This window comes from Manis pentadactyla, chromosome 4, assembly GCF_030020395.1.
Source record: "Manis pentadactyla isolate mManPen7 chromosome 4, mManPen7.hap1, whole genome shotgun sequence".
Taxonomy (NCBI): domain Eukaryota; kingdom Metazoa; phylum Chordata; class Mammalia; order Pholidota; family Manidae; genus Manis; species Manis pentadactyla.
The window spans coordinates 135,577,880-135,591,040 of NC_080022.1; the positions used below are offsets into that span (position 1 = coordinate 135,577,880).

At 48.2% G+C, this 13,161-nt stretch overlaps 1 protein-coding gene across 2 annotated transcripts in view; it reads right to left on the minus strand.

Moving 5' to 3' along the window:
- The window catches only part of DNAH2 (dynein axonemal heavy chain 2), a 94,536-nt gene that overhangs the window by 41,647 nt on the left and 39,728 nt on the right, over nt 1-13,161 (minus strand). For both annotated transcript variants that reach the window (XR_008997173.1, XM_036896153.2), the window contains exons 22-42: nt 12,751-12,951; nt 12,503-12,659; nt 11,973-12,147; nt 11,368-11,531; nt 10,535-10,696; nt 10,345-10,448; nt 9,240-9,396; nt 9,007-9,089; nt 8,747-8,927; nt 8,253-8,391; nt 6,170-6,387; nt 5,804-5,905; nt 5,344-5,469; nt 4,926-5,036; nt 4,436-4,624; nt 3,927-4,030; nt 3,651-3,840; nt 2,951-3,131; nt 2,081-2,208; nt 1,582-1,734; nt 1,187-1,312 (exon numbers count right to left, since the gene is read on the minus strand). Coding sequence is in view for 1 of the 2 variants with exons in the window: in XM_036896153.2 (XP_036752048.2) it covers nt 1,187-1,312; nt 1,582-1,734; nt 2,081-2,208; nt 2,951-3,131; nt 3,651-3,840; nt 3,927-4,030; nt 4,436-4,624; nt 4,926-5,036; nt 5,344-5,469; nt 5,804-5,905; nt 6,170-6,387; nt 8,253-8,391; nt 8,747-8,927; nt 9,007-9,089; nt 9,240-9,396; nt 10,345-10,448; nt 10,535-10,696; nt 11,368-11,531; nt 11,973-12,147; nt 12,503-12,659; nt 12,751-12,951 (3,151 nt within the window). In the remaining variant the exon portion in view is untranslated. The remainder of the gene's footprint in view (nt 1-1,186; nt 1,313-1,581; nt 1,735-2,080; nt 2,209-2,950; nt 3,132-3,650; nt 3,841-3,926; nt 4,031-4,435; nt 4,625-4,925; nt 5,037-5,343; nt 5,470-5,803; nt 5,906-6,169; nt 6,388-8,252; nt 8,392-8,746; nt 8,928-9,006; nt 9,090-9,239; nt 9,397-10,344; nt 10,449-10,534; nt 10,697-11,367; nt 11,532-11,972; nt 12,148-12,502; nt 12,660-12,750; nt 12,952-13,161) is intronic.

The following is a 13,161-nucleotide window of genomic DNA, read 5'->3' on the forward strand; positions in this document are numbered from 1 at the left end:
AGTTATTTTTCAAGTCTGTGCTGATTATTTTCAATATCTGAAGTCTTTGTGGATCTGATGCTGCTGTTGTTCTTCAGCTTTCTGTTCATGACATCTTGTTTCCTTGTGTGTTTTGTGATTTTTGACCAGGTGCTGCTCATTTCTTGGACTTTAATATGAATTCTTTGTGGCTTAAGCTGAAGTTTCATTCTCCCATGAATAATTTGCATTTGCTTCTGCCAGTCACCTGGAGGAGGCACTAACAACCTGGAACTACTTAAAATTAAGTTCTAAGTTTGAGATTTGGGGCAATTACACAGTAAAGTAAATTATGACTATAGAGCATGTGATGGTTGGCTTGTGGTTAGGAAATCTCAAAAGAGATTTTGCCCCCTCTTCCCATCATCAGAGTTTAAGACAAGCAAGTTTCTTTACTGTAAGGACCCTTCTCAGTGGTGGGTTTCCTATTTTCCCATTTACTGATGGTGTTTTCCTTTTGCAGACTAAGATTTATACAGGACTAGGTTGTCTATTGTACCTCCAAACGTGGGCTGCTTTATCTACTATCCTCAGAGCCTTAAATTTGACAAAAATTTTCAGAGAGAAAGCCAGCTTTCACATTCACTTATCTCCCTGCTTTTAATCTCCCTTCCCGTCCCAGAATTCTTTTCTTCTTGCCAGCTTAAAAATGCATTTACAAGGATGTATTTTTCTACTTTTATCCAGCATTTTAGCAGTTTCAAAATGAAAGGATCATTCAGGGTATCAAAACTACCATGCTACCAGAGAAGAAAATACTTTCTAAATTCCTTCTCCCACTCCTTCCATTCCACTGCTCCCACACATCAAACAGCTCTTAGCAGTCTTCCCTCAAAACTCCCTGAATGAGCAGAGAAGTAGAGGCAGGAGAGGGCTGATGGGTGTAGGGAAAGTAAAAAGGCCAGTGGGTCATAGGTCTCAATGATGTCAATGAACTGATGAGTGGAAGTCTATAAACTGGTGAGTCAGGTGGGCAGGGAGTTGTGGAGAATGAGTACAATGTTTGAGTAGTTGTTCCTATACATTCCAGATAAGGTAGCCCAAAGAGAGTCTGACTGTCCTGCCAAAAGTCACAGCTAGTGAACGGCAGAATGAGGCCTGCAGGCCAGGTGTGCTGTTTGGATCCACATTCATATGAAGTCAGTATTAAATATTAAGGAACAAATACCTTGCCATAGTCAATGACAGGCAGCTCAGTGCTGGGGAATAGATCTTGCACAATGGCATTGAATAGTGGCACATCAACTGAAGTTAGCTTGGCAACGTTCATATCTCTCATTGAGAGAAGCAAAACCTGGATGGGAAAAGACAGAGACTCAGACTTAAGCAGCCAGGCCTATGTACTCACTAGGTCTTTCCTCTCCAAAGGGGCAAGGGGCAGGAGCCAAGAACAATGGATACACCTGAACTAGTCTTTGGCAATACAACAAGTAGAACACAGGGGACTGGGGGAAGGGTGGGAACCCCAGTCTGGGGCAAGAAGGGATCTGAAAACCTTCAGTGAAGGTGCATAGGACCAGTGACACTGGAGGTTAAGGTCCAAGGGCTGTGCTCTTGATCTACCTCTTCATCAGACAGATCTGGCTGCAAGCGGCGCTTCTTGCCGGCATAGCGCAGAAGGGAGGTGAGGGCGCGTAGGCCAAAGTCATAATGGTCTTGCCTGGAAAGCTGCTGCACAGCCAGTGAGTAAAGTGTGTACACCTTCTTGGCCAGAACCTGGGAACCAAAACAGAGTAGGAAACAACCCATCTCCCCACAAATCCCTCTGCTTCATCTAGGGACAGTTACATATACAAGAAGCTAGGTCCTGGGACTCGAAGCAGCCGGGAGGTGCTCTACGGATAATCCTAATGAGCTCTTGTGGATTGTGCCATCATGGATTAGAGACATCACAGGTGGGCGGCCTCCCTCCTCTTCTTTCTTCTGCCGCCATAGCCTACTGACAGTGGTCTACATTCCTTGTAGAATAAACTGATTGTGAGGCCTGCAGGGAGTAATCTGTCTGGGGAATAATCATGGGAAGGAAAATGAAATGATTGGGGAAGGGAGATTATCAGAGTACCTTGCAGTTGCCAAAGCCCTCCCCAAAAAGGATGATTTCTGCGATGAGAGTGGAATCGGGCACCACCATGGCAATTGGACGGAACATGGATTTAAGATTCTCAGGAAGCTCTGTGCGACCAGCATAGCCTGGAAAACAGCACCATTTATTTACAGTCCATACCGTTTCCCAAAGATCCGTTTCACCATCAGCCCATTTTCCCAACCCTCTCTCCAACCTTCGCTTGCTCTCAGCTCCAGCTCCAAGACCTCTTCCCCTCCCCTCTCAGCCCTGGCCCTTTGCATAGGCCTTTGCTCTGCCTCCCTGTCTCTGGGCTATTCCTTACTTTCTGCATGGCTCTGTTTCAAACTTAAATCACAGAGCTGTCAGTTTCCCATCATTCCAAGTTCCATGTATAAACTCACATCATTCCTGATAGAAATCACAGCTGTTTCTCTGATTCTTTCAGAACCTAACCCCTTTCCTGTTTTCTCTTAGACCTTTCCCCCAGAACTGTTCCTAGGAAACAATAATGAAAGACTGTGGGTCCTGTGCTTTGGGGAGATTCTCCCACTCTGCAAAAAGGATGTCAGATGGAGCAGACCTCTGGGAGCCAGCCCAACGGGAAAAGACAGCTAAGTGCCCTGAAAGACTAGGGCTACACCTATACACACAAGTGGTGAGTAATTCCTTAGGGAGAACAGTAAGACTGCCTCCCCTTTTCCCAGCAAGTTGTACGTCTGTCCTTCTCTCACACTGTATTGTCTTTAGCCACATTTCCCTTGGCTAAATACACTGACTGGCCAGGAAGAGGGAAGGGGCAGATGCACAGTTGTCTACCCTGGACCGTTGGTTCTCCCCAGGGAACCATGTCTGTACCCCGGCCCTTACCAGGATTCATAGTGATGAAGATCCCACAGGACCACACCAGGTTTATTTCAAAGCCCTCAAAGGAGAAGTGGGTGAGGCGGGCAGCCAGGGCAGATAGGATGGACAGGATCTGCTGGGCCACCACTGACAGCACTTCGACGTTGATGCGGTTGAACTCATCAAAGCAGCCCCAGGCACCCGTCTGTGGGGTGGGAGGCAGAGTCTCTGGGAGCAAGAGAAGGACCCCCGACTGGGAGAAACTAAACCATGTGACTAATATATCCTTCCTGGAACATTCTGAGAGGCGTGGCAGCCTGCAAACTATGTGTGCTTTGGGGACTGGAGGTGGGGGTGGGGGTGGGGGTGGGGGTCGGGGGGCCACAGAGCACTCTTGGTAGTTCCTGCCCAGATCTTTCCATCAGACAAGGACAGTCAGGGGGGATGCTAGATGAGGTGTGGGCTAGAACTTGCGAGCACTGAGTACCTTCACTATGCACCAGTTTACGTGCATTATCTTATTTGATCCTTACATACTCTTCTGATTGTGCCAATAAGCAAAGCGAAGCTCAGGGAAGTACAGGGGCTCCCTCAGTTCTAAGAGCTAATGGAGGTGATGCAATGTTGTAAGTTACGAAGCACTGAACCAAACTGGGGTTTCAGTTAATTTTCTGGGACAAAAGGTATCTAGGGAGCCCATGGGACAAGGTAGCTAAGTACTGACCTGGGCCAGGCCTGAGTACATCCGGCCCATGGATTTATAGTCCAGGCCCTCGGAGCAGTTGACCACAATGACATAGATGCCGAGGGCCTTGCCCAGATCCTTGACGGTCTCGGTCTTTCCTGTGCCTGCTGGGCCTTTAGGGGACCCCCCTCGATGCAGGTGCAGTGCTGTGGTGAGTGTCATGTAACACCTGGGAATTGAGGACAGGACTCCCTTCAGCCTCCTGGAAGCCTCCAGCAGCATCCTCTAGCCACCCCCCGACCCTGCTCGGCCGACCTGTCTGTCAGGGGGGTGATGACAAGCCGGCCAGAGTTTCCCAAGTACTCATAACTATACAGGAATTGTGTGTTGGTCTGGCGGATCATACAGTCATCAAGGTCCTGGGGAAACAGGGCAGAGTGAGAGAGCTGGGCTTGGAGCAGCAGAACGGCTGAGGGCAGGGCTGGAGACGCAAGGTGGTGAAAGTTAAAAGGTTAGGGCTCCGCTTTCAAATTAGGAGGAGGGAAGGGTTTAAGGCTGAAATAGAAAGTGGGCTTGTCCACCCCAATCCACGACAGCAGCTGTCTGGAGCCTTTCTGGGTCCCTACCAAGGGACACCCACAGTGAGCACCGACTGGATAAATGGTCTGCCACCCCTGAGTCAGGAGGCTGGAGAGAGTGAAGGGGATTAGGCTCCGGAGACAGGGATGAGGGCAGGGCTGGGATGTCACTGTATTTAGAGAACGTGAATCTAATGAAAGCATCGGGGTTGGGTTTCAGGTAAGTGGGCGCCGTGCCGTCTGTACCTTCTCCCAGTAGAAGCGCAGCTGGCTGAGCCAGTCAAAGGAACTGGTATCCACGAGGCCACTTTTGTAAAGCCTCTCCAACACGTCCCGGGCGTGAACTTCTATCGTCACCAGGGCCACAATTTTAAGCCGCATGATCTTGGTCAAGTTCCCCCTGATAGCTTCTGAGTACTTATTCAGTACGGACACCTGTGGAATGAGGTGGTGGAGAAGGAAGTGACAGGGGGACACTACCAAACCCTCCTCATGCCTTGGCGCAGGCGGACACAGCGCTCAGCCAGTGCTGACCCGGCCACACTGCAGCTCTTGCCCCCACAGGGCACAGGAGGGCAGACTGCTAATCCTCCCACCATCCTCACTGGACTTCTGCTGTAAAGCACCCTCATTCTGACCCTTTCCCACCAGCTCTCCTCTACTTCTGACTCCAGTTTATCCCCTCCCTCCCTCCAACTCTAACTCCAGGCCTATCCCATACTTCTGAGGTCCCCACCTGCTTCTTCTTCAAGACCTTGAGGATTTTCTTGTCTCCCCACTCCTTAGCTGTCAGCAGGCACTTGGTGACATCAGCTGTCCACTGGATCTGACTGGCAGTGATCACCATCTGAGGCACATGTGAGGCTCAGGTTCCAAAGCCCTGGCCCTGGCCACCCACACAGCCCAGCTCCCAAATCCCAGCTTCTTCCAGGACCAGGTGCCACTCCCATCTCAGTGTGCTTTATCAGCCTGAAGGAAGGATGGGGCACACACCTAAGGTCAGGAGCTTAGGATCTGACCTGCAAAGAGCCAGGGTCACAGCCCAGAATAGGGCACAAGAAGCCTGCATTTCATGAGACTTGAGACTCTTACATTTCCTGCTCCCTTTGGGCACTATCTTTCTTGTTCCCTCATTTCTATGGGCCCCAGCTTACCTGGCCAGCCCACTCCTTCACCCATTTGTCCCTCTTGTTAAGAAACTTCTTGAGGGCCAGGCGACAGTTCCGGAGAAGGTCACGTAGGGTCACCCTCATGGCCCGCTCCACATTACAAAGCCAGGACTATGAGGAGGTGAGAGAACAGAATGGCTCAGCCTCAGGGCAGAGGGCAGGTGCTTAGGAAACAGACCTCCTGGGCTTTGGGCCCAAGAGAAAAGCAAGAGCTGGGTAGCCCATGCCTTGGGTCCCTGAGGCAAAAGGAGGCCAGGGTGGGGGTGGGGGGCACACAATCTGATTTTCAGGTTCAGGGTACAGGTTAGACTTTTCAGGAATGGTAGGTGGAAGGGCAAAAAGTGACTAATGCCCCTTCACGGAGTCGTTTTCTCCTCACAGATCCAAACAAACTTTCTAATTGAAGGAAGACTCAGTTTAATCTTAGATCCTTGCTTCAACTCACCTCCACAGACCCTTCTAAAAGTACTGGGTGGAGGAAATCAATATACTCGCCATCACCCGAGAACATTCCCAGAGCCTCCCATTTGCTGCTGGGTCCCCCAACCTGTAGAAACAAAAAGCTATTAATGGTCTGGCCTGCCCACTCCTGATGGTATCTACCCACAAGGGATTTGAGCCTTTGAGGGTAATTTCTGTTCTTCTCCTCTGCCCTCAATATTACCAATTCTAAAAAGTCCTGTCCTAGATAATCCAGAATCATTTATATTCTCCTCCTGTGGGGAGGGCATGGTCCCCTCCAAGCCCTTCAATACCTTGACATCTCCATCCCTCCCCTGCTCCCCATCCCATCATGGCCAGCTCTAATGACCTTCTGCATTCTCAACAATTTGATGTTGTCAAAGCATTTTTTGAGGTGTGGCTGTACAGCTTCTGGGTTGCGGGACTGGCCCAGAATCTCCAGGAGGTCATCATTGGACAGGAAGTAGAAGCGAGGAAAAATATGGCGCTTGGTCTCTAAATACATATCCAGAGACTTCTGAATGTCTTCCAGGATTATGTTCATTTCTACCAATGTGTCCATGAGGCCTGGGAAAAGAGCAGCGAATGACATTTGATGGCCCTTTTATCATTGTCCTGAGTAGATCTTTAGTCTCCAACATGCCCACTTTACCAGCTCTTGGATGTTGGGGTTCAGGTTGCCATAATTGTTTCTGGAAGCAAAGAAGTGTCCCCAGAAGCTCTAACACACTTATCCCATTCTCTTCACTAATTCATTATTAAGTATTTATTATATACCATTATACATGTTATATATTATGCATTAGTTATACATCACATATGATCCCATTAATGTAAATACATCTCCCATCAGTCTTTGGAATGACAGTCCCATTCCACCAAAGAACTTGGGGCTCTGCTGGTCATCCCAAGAGCTTCTGAAAATTGGAGACTGTGCTGCACATAATCTGTACACAAATCAACAAGTTAAGACATTAGATTTAAATATGTATCACATGCACACAATGCAAGAGGTCTGCAGCCCTGGGGTTGCCAGTGTTCCTCGTGACTCAGTGAGACAGCACTAGACTGAGGGGTAAGAGATGGCCATTCAAATGGCAGCTCTTCACTTACTAGCATGGCAGTTAACCATGTTGAGCTTTTGTCTCTTTGTCTGTAAAATGCTAATGAGAGCCACCTCAAGGTGCAGTCTGAGACAGTAAATGAAATGGTTCACATTTGTGGGTTCTTGATAATAGTTTCCTCCCAGGCTTAGGTTTTAATTGGTTTATACTCTGGGCTTCCCAGTTTCTGGTGGAAGTATGAAAGCCCTGGAGTCTGGACTCCTGCCTTCAAGTACACAGTCTGTAGGCTGTTAGAGCCTGTGAGTGGCCCCTGCAGACCACAGGGCAAACTAGCTGTGGGTAAGATGAGTTTGTGTGTGTGTTCAATAAAAAGATAGTTGTTTTCATAGCTCTGCTTATAAATTGTTCCAAAATGTAATTTTGCTAATTATCTCAGATTCTGTTTATAAAAAAATGCATGTTGTCACTCAACTTTGCATATCCCAATACTTACATTTCATTAGAATAATTAAAATTATGTTTTTTTGATATATATGTACTCAAGGGTCTCCATAAAATGAAGAGTTGTTAGACTGGCCCTAGGCAAAATAAAGAAATCCTCTGTACCCCTGCCGGAATGCTCACCTCAGGATAGCCATTCTAGGTGCCCAGGGCCAACCGGACTTCCTGATTCTTTACCCCTATCTACTGCAATGAACCAGGCTGTATTACAGTACATCTCTCCCCTATCCCTGTACCCCGTCCCCATGCATATCAAAGTGTCTATAATAAAGACTTGTTAATCTGATAAACCAATGAAAGTCAAGGTGGTATCAACAGCTAATAGTAAACACAGATTAACTCTGTCCCATTTATATGATAAGTGCTCTATTTGTATTATCTCAATTACCTGCATTACCTCATTGAATGAGTCAGCTAGAGAAGAAAAGTGATTCCTCTATCAGGGCTTCCTGAGGCACAGTGCTGTTCACTGAGCACTAACTTTATGCCAGACCTTGTGCTGAGTGTCACAAACGCCTTAACAATGCTTACAAAAGCCCTGAGAAGTTGCTACCATTAACGCCCTCTACTGTAGGTGAGGAAACCGTAGTATGGAGGAAGCAAGCTGCTCAAGAGCATATTGGTGAGGCACAAGTCAAATTCTGAACTGAAAGCTATCTAATTCCATATCCCCTCCTCTTAACCACTATACTGTACTTCACCCAAATAATTGTTGAATTTCATTTACTGAACTATTATCCAGTGCTAGAAGAGGTGATGTGCTGGACAGCAGCCAATCTCTCAATAAACGAAGCATGTGACCCTGGCTTCACATATACTTATCATCAACTGAGGCTATATCAGGGCCAGAGGCCAAGGAGCTCAGACCTGGATAGTGGGTGCTCCGGAGAGCATTGCTGTCCCTGCTCATCCGGTCCAGGATGGACTTCCAGTTGCTATTGACCTGGTCAAAGAGGGCCGACTCACTGGGCAGCTGCTTGCGGATATCCTCTCCCGTGAAGATGTTCTGAAGGGCCGAGAACCAGGGTGAGAATACTGTTTCTCACGTATTCTCCTCACTCTGCTCCCTGCTCCAGGACCAGGGATGACAGTTGAGTAGCAGATAAGGAGCATAAGAAACAAAGGGCAAGAAGCCCAAATTCTAGAAGCAAAGCTGGGATTGGGAGGCCAGGTACCTGGGTCCAGGAAGAAAAAAGGTTTTTCAGGAAGGGACTTGAAGATGAAAGGAAATAACAAGGAGTCAGATGCTTGGGCCATAGATGAAGAATGACTCTGGAGGTGGGAAAATAAGGCTGCTAACAGGAAAATCTCCAGGTCCTACGCAAATAAAGGAGTAAGAACAACGTGCAGTGAATCCCAACCTCTAGGTACATCCACTGCCGCTGCACTGTGAGCACCATCTCAATAACTTCCAAAATGAGGGAGAGGCAGCGTTCCCAGTGGTCCACATCCTTCTCAAAGGCCTTGACAAAACGAGATGCCTTCATGGTAGACAGAGCCACCTGGTTATCTTCTAGTGCCTGGAATACTTCCTCTGTACCTCTGGGATGGAAGGTGTCAAAATCACAGCCCATCCCCATCTGCCAAACTTTGGTCCCTATTCTGCAGCCCAGGTCTCTACCTGAGTCGGTGATGACCCTTATCCTTGTAGGCTATTATGTCTAGCTGAATCACGTCCCACGTCTTGGCAATGTTTTGTAATGCCTGTGGAAAGAGATTGGGGGACAGAGCAATCAGATATTTAGTCCCCAGGGTGAATAGGAGCTCAGAGGGGCCATCAGATGATGAAAAGCTAAAGTCATTGCTGGAGGAGGCTTAAGAAGCCAGGGAGGATGGAAGAGGACACTCTCATACCAACTCTATAGCCAGCTCTTTGGTTGCTGAAGCAGAGATCTCCCCAATTTTATCCACATGCTGATCCATCCCAAGCTCCACAATCTGCTCCAAGGTGAAGCTTTCAGATTCCTGATCAAACTCCCGTTGGATCTCATCCCTGATCTGATCCCAGTGCCTGCAGCCAGGGACAGAAAGTCAGACCAGGAGGCCAGACACCAGGGCCTACTGGACAATATTAGCATCACTACCCAGGCTTCCTCCCATTGAGATATTATGATTCCATATATTTATTAATTCATGACTCAATACATATTTACTAAATAGGATGCAATCCCAGGCATTGTGGGGAATACAGAGATTGAGGAGTTGATTATCTAGAGAGAGCGTTAAGAATGATTATTGCAGGTTTACTATAGATTATGCATGGGGCTAAGTGCTCTATGTGAACCATCATTTAATTCCCACAAAATCACTCTATAAATGAGGAGTTATTAGTATTCCATTCATATATGAAGAACCTGAGGCTTAGAGAAGTTAAATAACTTAAGCAAATAAAGCAGTTAGGCTATGCTTAACCGCATACTTACTGGTGAGACATTGCCAAAAACATTACCCTGGAAGCTATGCAAAAGAAGTAAATTACTTCCTCCTCAGTGGATAGATAATTATTAAAACACAATTTATAAAATTGTTTATTCCATTCTCAATGGTTTCAAGGGCTCTTCTACCATGTAATAAATTCCAGGTCTGTTGAAAGGGTTAAGCTTGAAAAATAACATTATAAAGTATTAGAAGTATGGAGAGAATGCATTTGTAACTCTGGGCTAGAGGAGGTCTTCTTACACAAGGCAAAAAAGCAAAAGCTACAAAGGAAGAAAATTCTACTTTTGGCTACATCAGGATAAAATCTTGTGTCTGACAGAAGACAAAGTAAGGGGCAGCAGAGAGGGAAGGAAGCAGAGGAGGAAGAGGTAGGCGGAGACCCCAGGACGGTGGATGCCTCTGATAAAGACTTCTTCAGGACGTGCTTGCGGACAGGGGCAGAGAGTGCCGTGAGCACTGCTGAGGGACAGGTGACGGCACAGGCCAGAGGGTTGCCCCAGGAGTGGAGGGGCCCCCTCACCTCTCTCTAAGGGCGGAGTTTCGTAGGTCCGAGATGAGAGGCATGGTCCTCTTGAACTGCTCTATTTTTGAGCGAGTGGTTTCAATAATTTCCCAGTTTCGGTCCTGAGCAGAAGTGAGAGGCATCGGAAGGCCTGAGGAGCTGCCCCGCGCAGTCCCCCTTCCTCAAGAGCTTCTCTTTCTCCACCCACCTTATACTCTTTGCCGAGTCTTGTGAGGCGGCGGAAGAGCCCATGGGCCATGGTCTCCATGGCCTCCGTCTGCAGGGTCAGGAACCGCCCAGTCTTCCACTGGTTCCAGTTCTCCTCCCAGTCCCAGGTGATCTCCCAGACTTGCTGCAGTGCACCCAGCTCCTTGGTGGTGGAAAGCAGAAAGCTGCGGTAAGTGCTGTGACTCCCGCCCTTTTCCTCCCCGACCTGCACTCGGGTCCTTTACCCCTGTCAGTCTGAGAAGCTTTTCCCTCCACATAACAGAGCTGCCTCCTCAGCTCACATTTTTTCTCCACTCTCTTTCCTTAAGAGCCCAAGTAACCAGCACATGAAAAGAGCCACAACATCACTAGTCAGCAGGGACATGCAAATCAAAGCACAGTGAGATACCACTTCACACCCAGCAGGATGGCAAGGACCAAAAGAAAGAAGGGGGAATAAGTGTTAGTGAGGATATGGAGCAATAGGAACCCTTGTGCACTGCTGGTGGGAGTGTGAAGTGGTAGAAAAGAGCTTGGCGGTTCCTCACGAAGTTAATCATACATAAATGACCCAGAAATTCCACTCCCGAGTACATACCCACAAGAACTGGGAACAGGGACTCAAACAAATATGAGTATACACAGGCTCGTAGCAGCATTAGTCACAATGGCTAGGAGGTGCAGACAACCCCAAATGTCCACCAACAGGTTGACGGATAAACAAATGGTGGTAAATCCATATAATGGAATATTATTTGGCCATAAAAGGAATGAAGTACATGCTGCAACGTGGATGAACCTTGAAAACATCATGGGCCTAGCTCAGTACACCACCTTCTCCAGGTTCTGCAGGTCCTTAGAAACTGGCTGCTCAATCTTGAAGATGCCCAAGTTGGCCCGGAGACTGCTTTCTTCTTCCTGCATGGCATTCAGCATGGCTCGCACTTGGGCGATCTGCTCCAGAGCAGCCTGATATCCCACGTTACTGCTGAAGGGGCCTGTGGGAATCCAAGGTGAAGATGAGATCCCCACCTAAGGCCATGGTCCCCTAAAAGGACCACCATGGCTCTCCTAACCCTTAATGGGTAAATCTCTCTTCTCTCCTCACATGAGAGAGGGAAGGGAAGGGAAATGAGGGAATGCACTAAAAGAATGATGGCTAATCTTAGCAAAAAGTACTAAATGTGGCTTGAAAATCAGAGACAGGTGGGATATGGGAAGTCAGTCTAAGATTACTGGAAATATTGTGAGTTGGGCTGCTGCCTTCCAACCGAAAATCAGGGACAACAGGTGTGTCCCTGACAGAAGCACGATGGTCTCTTTCTTTCCCTAGCACCGTCCTTCTTCTTCTTATCCTTGTTCTTACCTCCTAGGACCTAGGCTTTGAAACACAGGTCAAAAGAAAGGTATGGAAGGAGGAGAAGTGGACAAAGGGGTACCTTTGAATTCAAATTCCTCCAGAAAATTGTGTGCTTTCTTCTTGAAATCATCAGCCAAGTGAATTAGGCCGGTCTTGAATTTCTCCTTGTGTCTCTTCAGCATTTGTTCACTATCCAGCAGAGTTTGCTGGAAGATGACCCACTCCCCACTGAGACTGTCCAGCATCTCCAGTACCTGAACATCAAAGAGAGGAGGGTGACCCACAAGCAGGAGATCTGTCCACACCAATGCTCGTAAGGACTCTTTTCTTATCCCCCAGGCCAGCATTTGTGGCCAAGTACTAGATGCAGTGGGGCCCAAATGATATCAAGCAATGAGTTTCTGGGCCTAAATGAAATCCATAAACTGACCCAAAATATCATTGGAGTTGGCTTTGGCTCTCAGGGGCTTTTGAATTTTCTTTCCTGTTCACTTCTCTGCTCCCCCTCTGACAGCACAAGGCTCTACTACATGGGAATTAGCTTTCTCCACAATCTGCCGCTGCTGTTATGGGCCCAGCTCAGGTGGACCAGACACCACTGGGACTCACAGGGTCAGGAACTGGCACCTCGTACTTCTCAAGAATGGCAAACTGCTCGTGTATGGGAGGGATCTGGTTCTCCAGGTTGGGCAAGTCATGCTGCAGGGTATCCATGAGTTGCAAACTGACCCCCAGTTCCTCCAGCGTCTGGGGAGGGTGGCTGATTCTGAAGGCAGGCAAAGAGAGCGCTGGGAAGTAGAAAGGATGGGGCCTGCTCCCCCACCCCCCATGCCTGTGCCCAGCACCCGAGCCCATACTTCTCAGCATTCTCCTTCAGGTAGGTGTGCAGCTCCAGGAGGTGCCTGGCTGCCATCTCCTTGAGCAGAGTCGTGAATTTGTTCTGCCACTCGTTGCAGTGGTGCACCAGTGAGAACTTGAGGTGTGAGCAGTCCAGCAACACAAACTGGATGTTGAGGACTGTCTCCTCCTTCTGCACATTATTAGCAACCTCCGTGTAGCTGGAAGGGCCCATATCCCCACTGAGATGTTTTTTCCTTTGTAGACATGGCCACTGCCCTGATGCTACTCCAAGTTCTGGTTTGTTACCACCCTGACCTGTGTGGCAGCTCTAAAGTACTCTTCTGCTCCCAGATGTCTTCCACTTCAGTCCACCCCAGGCATACGATTGTGATCAGGTTGTTTTCCCAACCATGGCCTACACTCAGCAT